This window comes from Carassius carassius, chromosome 26, assembly GCF_963082965.1.
Source record: "Carassius carassius chromosome 26, fCarCar2.1, whole genome shotgun sequence".
Classification (NCBI taxonomy): Eukaryota; Metazoa; Chordata; class Actinopteri; order Cypriniformes; family Cyprinidae; genus Carassius; species Carassius carassius.
Window position 1 is genome coordinate 9,332,945 of NC_081780.1, and position 16,667 is coordinate 9,349,611.

The window sequence follows — 16,667 nt, forward strand, 5'->3', positions numbered from 1 at the left end:
TTCAAGAGGCAGAACCTCAAGAGGAAAGCACTTGAAAATAGCTGGAAACTGAAGCGAACAAACAACTCCAGCACATAACATCTAATTTAATGTCCTTAAGCTTGTTGACCTTCAGTAAATGGCGTCACAGCCTCGTCTTTATGTTGGAAAAAAAGGCTTCATTTGGCACTATTTTGTTGGCAAAGGGGGGAAAAAATACACAAGCAAGAGTGATTTTATACTCAATATCTGCACATATAGTACAAGACCAAGTCCAACTACATTTGAGTTCCTGTAAAAGGGTGTTATTTTACTTCTGTATATTCATTCTATAGTAGTCTTTAGCAATATTTTGATATGAGCTTTAATTTTTACATTTTCATTTAAAATTTAAGTTTAATTTTTTTTTTACATTTGTGATTGACATTAAAATATATTTCTAAATTGTTTAAAACTAGTTTGATTTCAGTTATTTTAGTCATTAAAATTTCATTTAGTTGCCAAAGCAACATAAAAAAATTTTTTGTCTTATTTTTAATTCAAGACTTTTTTCAATTAACAAAAACGTTTTTATTTGCAGTTTTAGTTAATGATAACACCACTGTGAAGTTACATGTATACATATTCATGCTGTAATTTATTTTAAACTGGTGCATTCATTTCCTGGAAGGCACATCCAGCACATTAACATCGACAGTAATGGCTTGGACATTATACAGTACAAACCATTTACAGTCACTCCCACCTTCTGCAGTAAGTTAATGTGATCACATCTACAACTTCTTCCTTTAGTATTGGTCTCTAGACCAAAAAAGAAATGCTTTCAAATGCACTTTTTGGAAATGATTTATTGACCTTGTCGCCTCCAAACTCAACATTTGGCCCATCAGTTGTCTTTAGTTGCTTGAAAACAAACATTTAGTTGGCCACTGAACAAACTCTGACTGCTAGGCTACTTAAATATTAAGGGGAATCAAATGGACAATACAATACTAACTAGTATGAATGTGTTTTACCACCAACATAACAACTGATTAAAGCAGATTAAGAAAACGTCTCAACCTAAGTCTTACCTTATCTCTGAAGCCATCTTATGAGGCTCAATATGGGACAAACATCTCTCGGTTTGTCCCTGGAGAGATTTCAGTTTTCAGACCAGGGCTATTTTATAAATTATTAGCGTTACACATAATTTAACAAGCCAACATTTAAAAAAGCAGCAAAGGGTCCTCACAAAAAAACAGAAACGTAACTAAAGTCCCTATTGCAATTTTAATGCAGACACAATCACCACACAATTGATCATTATTACTCATATTTGTAAGGCACTACCTGGTAAAGAAAGGCAAACAAGAAGCTTTACAATAAGCCATTTACACCGTCATAGCTAGACAACACAGAAGAACTGGCAGGAAGAGCGAGAAAAAGGAGAGAAGAACATGAAATCTTGGCAGTTGGGCTATATTTACAGTTCAAAGGCATTTCCTGATGTGTCCATCATGCTCAGAATGGGCGGCGCCAGCCTCTAATTGGCTGCAGTGTGACTTTGTCACCGCCTACCAAAGGCAACACGAGTCACACTAGTAAAATTCGTGAAGAAACAATATACTGTTGGCACATTTGAGTCAGAACATACAGGTAGGAAAAGCGTACCATTAAAAAAAAATTCTGTTACACCATCAGTCTTACCATCAGCTGCCTTACCATTATATCTTTTTTATTCATTAGATTACACTTTAAACTAGGTAATTTGATACACATAAAACAACAGAAGCGTAAGATGGTTGCAAACAGCTGCAAACAATTTATTTAAACTTTGGTAAGCTCTAAATCAAAAAATGACATTAAAAAAGTATTTTAGTACCAATAAACTAAATGAAAACTCTATGATTTCATGATTTAATTGGCATATGAGTCGCTCTCAGTCCATAGTACTGCTGTTGAAGCAAAGTCACGATCGTCAGTATTTCATTCTCACATTAAAGGAAATTCTCTACCATATGTACGTATTAAATATTTCTTAAGAAAAGCAACCAGCGATGCAAATCAAATATTGTTGATTTAAAATACAAAATCATAACTGTCATAAAATAAGCCAAGCAATGTGTCGAAGTGCACATATATAAAAGCAAAGATGGTACAAAACATAAAATCGCAACCGCTGGATCAGACACCAAAGCAAAATGAGATCAAAGCTTCCGTGACCTTCGTTCTGAGTGTCTGTGTGTCATGGATCAAGTGTGCTTTAGCCGTGTTTCTGAGACGTGGACAGTCGCTTGACAATTATGGTCTGTTCTTTTGCACTTTGGCTAAATTAGAATCGGACTTGATGACATTTCTGTACGCAATCACTGATACAATATGCTAAAAATACTTGGGAGGGACAAAATAAGCACTGGCTCGGACATCAGCATCACAAACACCAACACAAACCGATAGTGGTACCACAAACTGAACCGTGAGCCAATGGCGTCAAAGAACCCACAGGATGTGACATCATCACTGCACAGGAATGAGAGTGGCACTTAAAATACACAGGAAAACAAAATAGTGGGCTTCCAGGGAAACAATAAGCGATCTGTTTTGTCTAAAGCCTTGAGTGTAAAAATATATTTACATTTAACACTATTTGAATTCATCTACACGGGAAGAATATACTGAACATCTGATTATTGGCATAGCAGAACACAAAAATAAAATGCTGGGTTTTCATTGTGCAGGTGCTGATCTGAGAAGTACCATAGTGAGTTTTCACTCTCCTCGACGGTTGTGATGTTCCCCTCAGGTCAGAGTATATTCGGTTTGTCCCTCTGAATCAAAAGCGAAGCTGAAAGCTGTGTGGAGAGGAAGGGGCCGCAATTAGTCTGCGTTCCCCCCCGCGCTTTATCTTTCACTCGACGGAGTAGAGGCTCCATCAACTAGAGTCCTCCAGAAGGGCTGTTTGTATTTTTGAGCCCATTAAATTGAGCTCTGTCTTGGATTTAGTGGCAATTCCGTCTCTTTTCTGTCTGGGCTCCGCGACACTAAAGATCGGTCACTTTATTCTCCAACGCGGCGGCGATCTGCTGCAGTCTCAGGGTCAGCTGTTTGCTCTGGGCGGCAGGGTCGTCCTCCAACGATGAGATGATCTATGGATGGCATGGCAAGAGACAGAAATTTGCATCGTTTACTTGTTGATCTCAAGAAAGAAAAAAAAGTACACCAGAGTATGCAAATGGCTGTTGTTCAACACAAAACACCTACCCCATCGTAGTACTTGCTGGCATACTGGTAAAGCTGGTGCAGTGCAACCTGGGTATTCAACTTATCTGTATGAGACTGGAGAAAGATAAAGAGTTAAACTTTGTACAAAAGCAGTGTACAAAAGCGTGCATGAAACAAAATAAAATACAAAAATATAACAAAAAAAAAAGAAATAAAAAACTAATAAAATAAAATGCAAATTACATAAAATAATAAATGGCAAAATATAAAATAGAATGACAAAATCTAAAAAAAAAAAAAAACTAAAATAAAAATGAAATAAATTAATTAGAAATGACAAAAATAAAACAAATAAAATAAAGTGACATTAAAATAAAAAATAAACATGAAAAAATATAAAAATGAACTAGAACTAGATGAACTAGAAATTACTAAATAATAAAACAAATACAAAATACTTAAAATAATAAAAATTAACAACAAAACAAAGCAACAAAAATTGGGAAACAATAAAATAAGATAATGATAAAACTAAACACCAAATAAAATACAATTTACATGAAAAATTAAATAAATAATACACTTAAACTTACACGTGACACTTCTGCAAGGTGTGTGTTCATGTCTTGGTCACTGACTGGAACCATCTGACGGATGCCTCTGTAATAACTGAAAAGCACAGAGAACATGTGATGTGAACTGTGATTACACATCTATCAACTGATGAACAGAACAGAAACCTACTCATCAACCATCTTCTTGTAAGTGGAGATTTCCTTTGCATAAAGCAGTTTGTTGCTGGGGGAGTCCTGTGAAGGTGAGACCAAGAGAGGGAACATTAGATAGAAAGTCAAGATGAAATGATAATAGGATTGCTCAACTACATCTTCAAGCCTTTCAGCTCACCCGGGTAAGTTTGTGCTCAGTCTTTGTGCAGGCGTCCATGAAGGTCTGAGCGATGACAGACAGAGAGGCATCCACCACTTCAGTCACATGAACGTCAAAGATGAAGTGAGGGTTTTTCAAAATGTTTACCCAGAACCGGAGAGGAAGACTAAAGAAACAAATACAAAATCCACATACTTGTTTATCTTTTATAGATGCATTCTTATTAAAAGACAAAAAAAAAAAGATAATTTTTTTATTTAAAAAAAAGAATAGTTTTAACCTTTATAGGGGAAATTCCAAGAATAAATAAAATTAAATTAAAAAAAGAATTTTTTTTTTTTTTATAAAAATGTGAAGGACTGCAAAAATACAAATAATATATAAAATATATAATTACATAAATCTAAATAGTTTGCAGGACAGTCTGCCATTAATTTCTTCAAATTACACTATTTTAGATACTAAGGGCAAAAAAAGGAAAGCGAAATATCAAAATAAAAATTCTAAACACTAAAGGCGAAATGAAAACCCAAGGCAAAATTGTTTTTACCCAAAGTCTATCTGTTGAATTATGCACAAAGTACCAATCAATTGAGCTTAAAGGCTACCACAACAAACCCTCTACAGAATAGAAATGTCATTTTATTTTGTTTTAAGGAACGTAATATCTTTATCTTAATTCCTCCAGAGCTGTTTTAAATCGCTTGATCTAATGCCTGTATCAGCATCTCCTCTTTCAATCACAGAAAATCATTTTTCAGAAAAATGTCTCGCAGAGTTTGGAGTGAGATTTTAATATAACAATATCCCGGGCGGCCTTTATGTGAAAAGAGCTGTGAGTGACCCATACAGAGTCAATACGAGAGTCCCGCTGGCCTTGACTCAGAACAAACTCTTCGAAAACAAACCAAACCGGTTTTCGTGACTTACCCAACAGTCACGGCCCTTGTTCAAAACAATAACGAGAGGGGTAATTTAATAATTTAATGGGCCGATGTGAAAGAGGAGTGTGCACTTCAAGCGCACAGATGCAGACTTCACCTGTCAATCTCTCTGCTTATCCAACAAGAGACACTGTGAATATCTGATCAGGGCTAAACAAAGCCTGCAGAATTTCATCTGCTAAGTTAAAATGAGTTTGGAGCATTTCCCTTCAGAGTTTTCAAATCTCTGCTGCACAGGACGGTTTATTATTAGTGTTGTTGTGAGAACTGTGAAGTTGTGGTTAGATACAGTTTATGTGAACAAGCACCTAGTTATAAACAGATTCGTACTGTAGGCCTATTAGAATTTGTCCCAAAAGTTAGAAACTGTGTTTTAATTCAATTAATTCAATATGAAAGCTAACTTTTTAAAATCACAAGAGCCCATGGGTCAAACCAGCATCAATTTACAAATAGTTATTACTATTATTATTAATATATTTACATGTATCAACTTATAATTATAATATTTATGGTATATAATAATATACAATATACATTTTTTAATTAAATATAATTATTTGCTAATTATGAATTATTATAATATAATATAATATAATATAATATAATATAATATAATATAATAAATATAATATAATATAATATAATATAATATAATATAATATAATATAATATAATATAATATAATATAATATAATATAATATAATATAATATAATAAAGTCCAATTTCGTTTCATACTTCTGAATTTCATTGTATAATAATAATAAAAAAATCAAACCGCTGACACATTCTTCATAAAACTCAAACTTTTTAAACCTTTAAACAAATGTTTTTCAGAGCTGTAAAGTACTACATACCTGTTGGTCTTCCATATGTGGATGGTCTCATCATCAACATTGTCATGTTTCTGTGCTTGTTCGTCCAGGAAGTCAAAGAAATACTTGACTGCAGGAGGAACCACAGTCCCAGAACACAACACACTGCGGAAGAAATCATCCACAAACTGCTGCAGCGTGCCCTGTAACACAAGTACATCACAGTACATCACTGGCTAATTCATGTTCCAATCACATCCACATGTGAATGAAGAAAACATCTAAATGTACATTTAAAAGTTCAGTCTCACCCACCTTCATAGAGAGGAGTCTGGTCAGGTAAATCTCAGTGATGGCTTTCGTCGTGGCCTTGTCTTTCATACTTCCTCTCTTTGATTTCACATCATCCAGCTCGTCTGCCGGTCTCACCAGGTGAAATACTTTATCGTCCTCCAGCAAAGCATTTCCTATTTTCACAAAACAAGCACATTTGAAGGACTGATTGCTCTTCTGTTTGGAGAACAGTTATTTAAGATGTACTTGAGAGGCCCATTAGTTTGGGTTCAGTTCTAGTCCACTGTTCATTTAGTGCGCCAGCAGATTTCAGTCATTCTGTGTTTTTCCATCAAGGATTGTCAATATGTTTAGACTATTAAAGGGATAGTTCACCCAAAAATGAAAATTATGTCATTAATAACTCACCCTCATGTCGTTCCCTACCAGTAAGACCTCCATTTATTTTTGGAACACAGTTTAAGATATTTTAGATTTAGTCCGAGAGCTCTCAGTCCCTCCATTGAAACTGTGTGTACGGTATACTGTCCATGTCCAGAAAGGTAAGAAAAACATCATTAAAGTAATGACTCGTGAACGACTCATTATCTGGCTCGGCTCGATGTTCATCTTCAGTTCTCTCTTCACAGCAGTTCAGTCAGTGTACTGTTTGAGTAAATGAATTACTCCGGGATATTGGTTTGTTTTAACTCAAAGGAAGTGTCAGCCACATTAAAAAAGTGAACAGCTTAAGTAATTTGTGGATTAATGCGTATTGGAGACGCGAACCGTTTAAAATGATTCAGTTCGATTTGGTGAACTGGTTCAAAAAGATCCGGTTACATCGAATGATTCGTTCACGAACCGGATATGACAAACTGCTTTGTTTTGAACTCTCTCACAACAGACACGGAAGAGAAGACAATGCTGAATAAAGTCATAGTTTTTGCTATTTTTGGACCAAAATGTATTTTCGATACTTCAAAAAATTCTAACTGACCCTCTGATGTCACATGGACTACTTTAATCATGTTTTTCTTACCTTTCTGGACATGGACAGTATACCGTACACACAGCTTCAATGGAGGGACTGAGAGCTCTCGGACTAAATAAAAAATATCTTAAACTGTGTTCCAAAAATAAACGGAGGTCTTACGGGTTTGGAACAACATGAGGGTAAGTTATTAATGACATAATTTTGCAAATTGGGCGAACTAACCCTTTAAGGGGGATCAATAAGAAGTAATGCACCGCTGTCATTAAAATACAATTGGACGAGTAGTTTAAGACTGTAAGTCACTAACTTTCTTCATGGTTGTCTTGGTTCTGGTCGAAAGACTGCTGGGTGTGCAGAACTCGGGACAAGACCAGGATGGCACCATCTCTCACCTAACAGACACAAACAAAAAATATAACAGAAGATATTCGTTTTTTATTTTAATTTCTTACACAAAATGATGTACATACAAGCAGAGCCAAAACACATTTATATATGTACCTCCAAAAAAAAAAAAGCAAAAAAAAAAAAAAGCAAAATAATAATAAATAAAAATATGCAATGGAATAAAATGTTTTAAATATTGTGGGCACAAATAAATTCAAATATTAATAAAAACTGACAGGCTTGTCAGTAACATTAAAGACCAGATGGAAACCCTTTGCATATACCGGTAACTAAAAATGGTATAAGTTATAATCAATATTGCATTGTATATATGTATTTTTTCTTTATAAAAAATGATTTGACTCTGAAATTCAAGTCTACTCTTCAAATTTAGGACAGAGTACAAATTAATAAAACTATAAAAATTAAGCAGAGTACCAGCCACTATAAACTAACAAAGAAATAAATCCCTGTGATGAAATAAAATAAATGCATTAACAATAAGTTTCTAAATCCAAATCAAATCATTTTAAGTTACTGACAGTAATAGCACAGTAAAATATGCTCTTCAAGACAATATTAATCAGTGAGTAGGGGTGCGCGATAAATATCGTCCGATAATTCTGTGTAGTTCTGTGTAAATATCGTCCGGCTCTGTGTAGTAACAGCTGCTCTATGTGAAATCACACACCTGATGGAATTTACCGCTGATTAGAGAACCGGCTTTACTGACGAGATGCGCATTAATTATCGGACGATATTTATCGCGCACCCCTATCAGTGAGAAACATCAAATGGAATAACTTTTCAATACACTGTGAGTGTTTATGTGTGTATTTATGTGTGATTATGCAGACACTCACATTGTAATGGGCCAGTGTGTTCATTCGTTTCCATTTTCCCTCTTTCTGCGATGTCAAATCCAGATCGGACAGGATCTGCCCTGTAGACCCAGGACGCCACTCTGTGGAAAGGAAAGGAATTAGGTCTTACAAACTTGGCACATATTGCACTTGAAAACCTGAGAAGAAAAAAATCCCTGGCTGGTTTCACGCCCTACACTCCTTCTTTTAACCAGATTCATCTGTCTGATGGATGATGCTAGACATCGGCTTTAACAATTCAGCGCATTTAGAAGAACAACTCATTAAGAACTGCAGGAGTGCAGAGCGACATGCACAAGGATCCACCATTAATCAAATCGCTATCTGTTCAGAAGCGAGGCTTCGTCCAGTACTTTTAAATGCAGTGCATTGTTAATAAAGAGAGCTATTTATGCGTGTTACTTTCATAAAGTTGGAAGCTTTTGGAAATGTTCCTGCAGTAATGAATCAAAAGTCCCGGGTGGTATGGAAAATTTGTTCCATGTCTTACCGAGTGCGACGCTGTCCACCGTGGGTCTCTGGGAGTACGGCAGATTCCTGTACACCTGCTCGATGATCTTCTCCTTCACTTGGGAGATGGTGTCACAGTTCAGGACTTTTACAGGGGTCACATCGGGACCCTCGCCATGAACCAACACCTGTAAGGTCTAGAGAGTTCAAACAGGCTTTAGTCTACTGATACCATCAACTGTACAAAGACCAGCACACCAAATAAACAATTAGACTAAGAATCACCAATTCCAAGTCAATTACTTGGGCGTAAATCTGGGTTGCATGGGAAATCTGCTAACAAAATAAGATTGTGTTAATTTGTCATCTGAGAGCAATGAATTGTTTCCTGCAGAGTGGTTTCCTCCAGCGGATAATGGCTGTTCAGTCCCTGAGGAGCAGTGTTACGCTTGTGAATAAGATTACAGACTCACTGCTAGCCAATGAAATGGTGTTAGGAGAGCAATGATGGACACACGAACATGTCTCCGCTTTCCTGATTCTGTATTAACAAGCTTTCTCTTCAATGGGTCCATTTATTGCAGGGAAACCATCTTTGTACAGACACACCACACACTTTAAAAGTCCAAATGCTAAATTATGTCTAGTACTCACCAAATCAGAGTACTCAACATCATCTCCCAGAAGTCCGGTGTCGTTCAGAGTGTACTTGGCTTTCTTCATCTTGGCATCAACTGGACCTTTTTCCACCTGGTGTTTAATGGCCTTAAAGAGCTTATAGAGCGGCTCCCCGGCTGAGTCCTGTGCAAAACACATTAGTCAGACTTTACAGCTAGAAAACAATTTTTGCAATTCTATTCATAGCATAATTGCTCACCTTCAGGAACTGGTAGAGACATATGGACATCCAGTTACACAACATCCTCTCTACAACAGTCTCGGACCTAAACAGGAAACACAGGCCGATAATATAATTTGTCAGTACAGGCAATACCTTAAACAATGGGTTTAACTAACTATTGTCTTGCTTCCTGATAAATTAAAATCTTCATTTGAATGATCCTGACATCGATGCTTGAAATCCCAAACGGTTCAGTGGCGGCACTAAACCACAAAACATTTTATGGACTCATCGAGAACCACGTGCAAAACAGACAACGCAGCCTGATGGCGTAGTTTGATTCACAAACAACTGACTCTTATGAGCAGTTTTGTTTAACGAGACATGTTGCCAGTCGAAACACTGTCCTGTATAATTTACAGCATGAGCAGCAAATAACATTTCTCTCTATGTAAGTATACGTAAGCTAAATGGACATTTTAGCTAAAATACATCAAAATAAATCTAAATCAAATAAAATTAAAACAGGAAACAAAATGAATTAAGAGCTTATGATTTAAAATTAATTCGAATCAGGAACTATCTACTAAAGTATTCTGAATGGTTTTAGCAATAGCCATGCTGTTTTTTAGGGTGTTTAGTGTGGTTGTAATGTGGTTGTTTATTAGCATAAAGCTAAAAGGGTCAAGTCTATAATATTTTGGCTCAAAGTCCAGGAATAATTAATTTTTTTTTAAGTATGACTGCATAGAAAAATTAAAGGGGACACTGGATGCAAAATTCACTTTCATGTGGTGTTTACATATAAATGTATCTTAGCAGTGTGTAGGTGTTTTATTGCTGAATGTAAAAATGAACATTCACTTTCTCCTGATATGACAGGCACTCGTGATGGTAATGTCGAGCGAGCAGTAGCTCATTATAATTTAAAGAGACATGCACCGAAATAGGTGACCGTGAACAGAGCTGTTTTTTAAAAAGATAAAAAGGTTGTTGTTTTACACAACCCTTGAGGAAGTATTTTGCAGACATTTTGTGAAGAACCTAAAGAATCAGACCAATTTGTGGAAAATGGGTTTACGATGTCCCCTTTAAAGCTAAGTATGAGCAACAATAATAGTGAGTTACGTGAATTTGTTCTGACCTGCGGAGCATGAGTTTAGGGTTCTTGCTGTGGATGTATTCCTCCATCAGCTCCAGCAGGAGGGTTCTCATGATGTCTGTGTAGTACTCCAGCTTTCCATGGAGTGCCACCGTCAACAAGGAAGCAAAGTAAACCTTATTCCTGGCATTGAACTCTTGCCTGCCCTCCAGGGTACGAATGAACTAAATCACAAAGACATGAGCACATAAGTCAGCTTATACAGTACATCAAATCCAGTAGTATGCCGACATGGCAACAGAGCGAACTCATCCAGGTGGAGACTGGAAAATGACGTTAAGGGTCTCACATTGATGAGGAAGGTTTTGCTGTTCAGGAGATTGGAGAATTGGGTGAGTGCCTGGTCTACAATGGCTCGACGGGCTTCTGGGATGTCCAGCTTGCCAGTGATCATGACATCGTTGGCACCATCTTTGGAGGGCAAGAAGAAAACGCGGTTGGTGTAGTTCTTGTAGTCCAGGAATGGGATTCGAGCTTCATTCAGATCACTAGTGTGGTCCTCCATCTCGATCATAAGATCTAAGAAACAGAGAGTGAAGTGTAATATATAAGCCGTATAAGGAATTTGTCTTGGTGACAGGAGCTACAAGAGCAGAAACAAAAAGTACAGACACCCTTCATCCTCGTTCTTCTAACAGATTATCAAGAAAGCAAATATCTGCTGAAGTTAGCAGTAACAAACTAATAAAAATACCAGGAAATGACCTGTAATGAATAGTTTTTCATCCCATCATGACAGAAATTCTGATTCAGTTTTTGTACAAGATGATACACTATTTCGAGAAGCAGGAATGACTCACCTGTGAACTCTTTTTTACAGCGATCACGGACGCTCTCCTCTAAATTCGCAAGCTGATTTTTGATTTTCTCGTACTCTCGTTCTGCCTGCTGGCTTTTCCTCCTGCACACATATAAAGACAAACATTATTTGTAAATTTCTTTATTCTAATTTACTGCTTATTATTTAAATTTTTTATTGAAAGTAGAGCGGAAGACCGGAAAATTGTAGTTCTAAATTTCTGAATTTGAATTTATGGTTTGATTTTTTTGAACTGCTTAATTTATTTTACTGCTTATTATATATAATTAATTGAATTAAATACAATGCCTTTTTTAAGAGAGCAGAGGAAATATAGAGAACAGGTTTATTTGCCGTTTAATTTGTTTTCATTTTATTTACTGACTAGTCAAACTAGCCATGTGTTGACTTCAATAATAAAATAAAAAAGTTTTTTTTTTATGTTAGAGAGAGAGACCAGGAAATGATAGATAGAAGTGGAGGGAATGAGAACATATTGGAAAAAGAAAAAATTGAGCAATATGCCTGATGCGCTACTCACTAGACCACAGCTTTGAAATCCAAGTTATTAAGTTCAGATTATTACAGTCTGGTGCACTCAGAGGTTTGTTACCTGTAGCAATAGATTGACACTGCAATGAAGAGGACCATGGGAATGAGGACAGCAGGAATGATGATGTAAAGGGGAACCTCGTATTTCCTCTCAAAGCGAACCGAGCCGACATTCCACTCTCCTTTTCCGAATATGATCTGAAAAAGACAAGAAACATTAAACGCAAGGTAAAATTGGTGAGAATAAGAGTGATTAAAGTTTATGCAGAGCAATTTCTAACCATCAGCTCTATAGCCTCTGAGCTGGTGTCTCTGCGCTGGCGTCTGGAGGTGGATTTTGGAGGCCTGGAGGGGGCTACGAGGAACAGCTTATCATCCTCCAGGATTGTCACCAGGCATTGCTCATCACCCACAAACGCTTTGGCCTCTTTGGCAGTCATGGCTTTGGAAAAACCTTTACCCTGCATCACAGAAAAGCAATGAAGCAGTTACTGAAACCAAAGTCCCTTTAAGGAAGATGCATCCAAAATCTGTTGTTAACAAAAATACTTGCATTAACGTTGATGATGCTGTTTTCTGTGATGGCTTTATCAGTCAAAGTAACGAAGGAGGGGTCTTGATGGTAAACAAACTCTGTCAAGTTCGCTACCAAGTTGTCCAGCTGGATGATCGTTCTTAAGGACTGGTTTATGTATGTCTTGTTCACAGTGGGAGAGAGGAACTCCAGTACGCTTTCGTTCTTGTTTATACATTTTTCAATGAACTGTAGGAAAGAAAACATGTCAGTTTTTCTCTGCATAAAACATATTTCACAAACGTCTGAGCACTAAAGAAATAAGACAGCAGGATGTCAGCTTCGTGATGAATGTTGCTTATTAACATTAAGAGAAGGGAGACGGAGGAAAGGAAATATTAGGTAGATGCAGACAGAAGAGAAGAGAGAGAGGACACTCCTCAGCTTGAAACTGAGCAATGGGTTGAGACAGCCAGACATTTGATCAAAAAAAGAAATGACATAAAAATGAAATGTTGGCATTTTTTAAGAGCCAATCAATAACACCTGACAGAACAAAAATAAGGAAACCTGAAGATTTAAAATGAAAGCACAAGCAAAACGGAGTAAAAAAGCTTTCAATAAATAATAACTTACATTTTAACCTTCTATTGTATGGCTTCAAAATATTGAGCACAATTTGTTTTGGCTACATTTATGGTGCTTTTTTAAAAGTCATTATGGAGCTTGGTCACTAGGAACTAGAAAATATGCGTTTGCTTTTTGAGTTGCATGGACAAATAAAAACAAGTCAGTGTTATTTTAGTATTAATTTTAAACTATAAGAGAAGTTATAAATATTTTAAATGATCCTTTTTATATATGGTCACATTTTACACTTAAAGTTTAGTCATTTTGTTATTTGCTTTTGAAATTTTTAGGAGTTTTATATTTTTTTTAAATATTTCTATTTAGCTTTAATTTATTTTTATGTCAGTTTCAGTTTTACGAATTTTAGTACTTAAACTATATATTATTGTTGATATGTCAATTATAAAAGCGAAATAATTGATATATATATATATATATATATATATATATATATATATATATATATATATATATATACATATATATATATATATACATATATATATATATATATATATTAGTTGTTGTTTTTTTTAGGTTTTTCATCTCAGATTCATTTCATTTCATTCATCTAGATTTATTTCCGTTAACGAAAATCATTTTTTTAAATCTTTTTTTATTTTAGTTAACAAAAAAATACAGCATCTAGCAGGTCTGTATGACATAGAGGTCAGTAGATTCTAAACAAAGATTTCTAAACTTAGATTTTTTAACTTTTAGGTGAACTAACACTTTAAGGAAACAAAATGAGTGTCTTCACTTCAAATCCCAGCCTTGCTTATTGTAAGGGACCATTGACTTTACCACAGATGAGCCCAAAAATTATTATTACAAACATTACACACACCTCCACATTGCTAGACTTGTGACTGAACTCGTCAGAAGAGGGCAGCACTCGCATGGTGGCATTCTGCACCTGATCAAATCCAGATCCCATCACTATGATCTTACGACCTCCGCTGGAAACACACAAACATGCACACAGACATGTAACGCTTATGTACACAGCCATATTTTTTCATCCCTGAACCTTGAAATACATGTTGACATCTTTATTGTGATCAGATTTTCAAAGCCATGGCATTCAAAATCTGAAAGGCCCAATAGTGAGGCTGTATATGTGAGTGAGGCTTAAAAACAGACTTACCAAACAAAGCTGGCCCGTGGGGTGTAATCTGTAACTTTGGGATTGGTTGAGTATTCGAATCCGCCGAATTCTTTTAATTTGACCTTGCCATACTTTATAAAAACGGGAAGCCTTTCAGAAGGAATCTTCTGTCCTTTATATGGGCTTGTCATGCAAGTGATCTCCTTGCCAAATGTCAACCTGCATGTTTAAAAACAAAGACATGATCAGAATAGGACTGAGATAAATCAAATCAGTTTTATTTTTCCTTGTTACTCACACTTTACACGGCTCTTTGTCCACTGAGATGCTGATGTCATCTATGCTAGCTGTGTCTAGGTCGTCTCCCGTGATAGTGATGACTGTTCCTCCAGCGGCTGGGCCTTTAGAGGGGGACACAGCTTTCGGGACAGGATTCTGAGAGAGACACAGAGAGAAAAAACTATTGTTAACATTTGCTCACACACAGCTCCAATAATCACTCCTTTTTCTACACAAGTCTAGCTTTATTAAATATTAATAACACACAGTCAGTGGAATAAAACATAAAATTAATGTCTGAAAAAAAGACCTACACATACACTACCATTCAGAATAATTTGGGCTTAGTGAGATTTTTAAAGATTTCTAAAAGATGAAGGCTGGAATAACTGCTGCTGAAAATTCAGCTTTGTCATCACAAAAATAAATTACATCTACTAAAAGTATAAGCAATTATACAAAATTGTAATATTTAATTAATAAATGCAACTTGGAGAACATAACAGACTTAAAAATTCAAAAATACTCTATTAATTTGAAAACTCTTGTCAAACAAAAGTGGTCTATCCTTGTGCTCTAAATGCTGGTTTGCTAAATTCAGAAGTAAAAACCCGTTTGACTTTGAAAATGTGACTCATTTCTGACTGAAACTTAATATTCTGCTCAAAACAAAAGAAAAGTCCAAAAAAAATCATGATGAACCATCCTCACTAGGTTGTCATCGGATGCTACGTTACATACAAGTTGTTTGTACTGAAATGTGTGTTGGCAGTGTGTGTACAAAACCACCCTATATAATGATCAAAATCAATTCAGTGGTTTTTTTATCACATCATATCATTTCTCCTTTCTCAAAACAAGACAATCTCAGATGCCTGTCTGTGTGAACGTAGCATTCAACATTTACTCACGACATCTGAGCCGCTGAAAATGCAGTGGATTACATTTGTTTCTGAAGGGAATGCACCCCCAATCTGCTTAAATGTGTATATCTGTGCGCGAATCATTCGTGGTCCAGCTTCAACAAAAAAATTGAGTATAAGGTTTTTAAATGAATCTTTTCCTATTAATGTGCTAATTTCCAAGTTTCATGATGAATGCGCTGGCTAAAGCTAACAGTCTCTCAGAGAGCGGCTCTGAAGAGAGGGGCGGGGTCAGGAGAGCTCATTAACATTAAAAGGAAAATGCTACAAAACGGCTTGCTCTGAAAAGAGCTGTTTTTGACAGGATTTAAATAAAATTGTTTTTTACTCTACCATTGAGACATTTAACCAAACTATGTTAAATACTTTTCATTAAGAGCCTAAAAAATTAAATCAGCTTGGGGAAAACGGGCATCTGATGACCCCTTTAACATCACAATTGTTAAAGCATCATAATGCTAGTTCACTAGCTTGACCAGAAACAACTACTGGATCAGCAAGGGAGTCTAAGCTGTTTGTTTCAGAACTTCAATCATTAGAATCACAATTAGAAATGTACACAGAAAAAGGCAAACAGGATACTAAACAGCCACAAAGATTTAATCATAGAGAAAGCAGTTACCCTGTAAGTGAAAAGCACTTCCGACTGTCCTGTTCTCCCTCCTTCCACCTCCACTTCCACAAGCCCAGATTTTCTGCCAATATTAGGACCGATCTCGCACACAACACTGAAAAAACATGGGTAGAAACAGAATATAAGCTAAACCGCTCTTTCTAACATAGGCCTACTTGTTTTCTAACATTACACAACATACTCAATCTAATATCATGCTGTACCTGGTACTGACGGAGTATCTCTCCGGCTGATGAGTACAAGGCACTCCAGCCACGGTGATTCTCTTAATGTCCTCTTGCTTGATGCCCAAGTTCGAGCCTTTTATTGTGACAGAGATCTGTCCATGTAACGGCCCATACCGGGGAACAATCTGGAATGAAAGCAGAACAGCACAGTTAAAAGAAGTCTATAATCTTCAAT

The 16,667-nt window shown here is 36.1% G+C and overlaps 1 protein-coding gene across 3 annotated transcripts in view; it reads right to left on the reverse strand.

Annotated features, from left to right (window-relative positions):
- Positions 1–1,232: 1,232 nt before the first annotated feature.
- Positions 1,233–16,667, reverse strand: part of plxnb2a.1 (plexin b2a, tandem duplicate 1) — a 97,872-nt gene continuing 82,437 nt past the window's right edge. For 2 of the 3 annotated variants that reach the window (XM_059511065.1, XM_059511066.1), the window contains 23 exons: positions 16,469–16,617; positions 16,254–16,359; positions 14,728–14,864; positions 14,469–14,648; positions 14,169–14,280; positions 12,731–12,940; positions 12,459–12,638; positions 12,239–12,375; positions 11,627–11,727; positions 11,116–11,345; positions 10,809–10,990; positions 9,701–9,767; positions 9,478–9,624; positions 8,864–9,020; positions 8,353–8,453; positions 7,410–7,494; positions 6,148–6,299; positions 5,875–6,035; positions 4,090–4,237; positions 3,928–3,992; positions 3,777–3,852; positions 3,223–3,297; positions 1,233–3,107 (listed from right to left, as the gene is read on the reverse strand). In XM_059511065.1, coding sequence (XP_059367048.1) covers positions 3,003–3,107; positions 3,223–3,297; positions 3,777–3,852; positions 3,928–3,992; positions 4,090–4,237; positions 5,875–6,035; positions 6,148–6,299; positions 7,410–7,494; positions 8,353–8,453; positions 8,864–9,020; positions 9,478–9,624; positions 9,701–9,767; positions 10,809–10,990; positions 11,116–11,345; positions 11,627–11,727; positions 12,239–12,375; positions 12,459–12,638; positions 12,731–12,940; positions 14,169–14,280; positions 14,469–14,648; positions 14,728–14,864; positions 16,254–16,359; positions 16,469–16,617 — 3,063 coding nt within the window. In that variant the 3' untranslated portion in view covers positions 1,233–3,002. Of the gene's footprint in view, positions 3,108–3,222; positions 3,298–3,776; positions 3,853–3,927; positions 3,993–4,089; positions 4,238–5,874; positions 6,036–6,147; positions 6,300–6,334; positions 6,482–7,324; positions 7,495–8,352; positions 8,454–8,863; positions 9,021–9,477; positions 9,625–9,700; positions 9,768–10,808; positions 10,991–11,115; positions 11,346–11,626; positions 11,728–12,238; positions 12,376–12,458; positions 12,639–12,730; positions 12,941–14,168; positions 14,281–14,468; positions 14,649–14,727; positions 14,865–16,253; positions 16,360–16,468; positions 16,618–16,667 lie in introns of those variants that run through there. The other variant, XR_009423981.1, reaches the window with a different exon arrangement.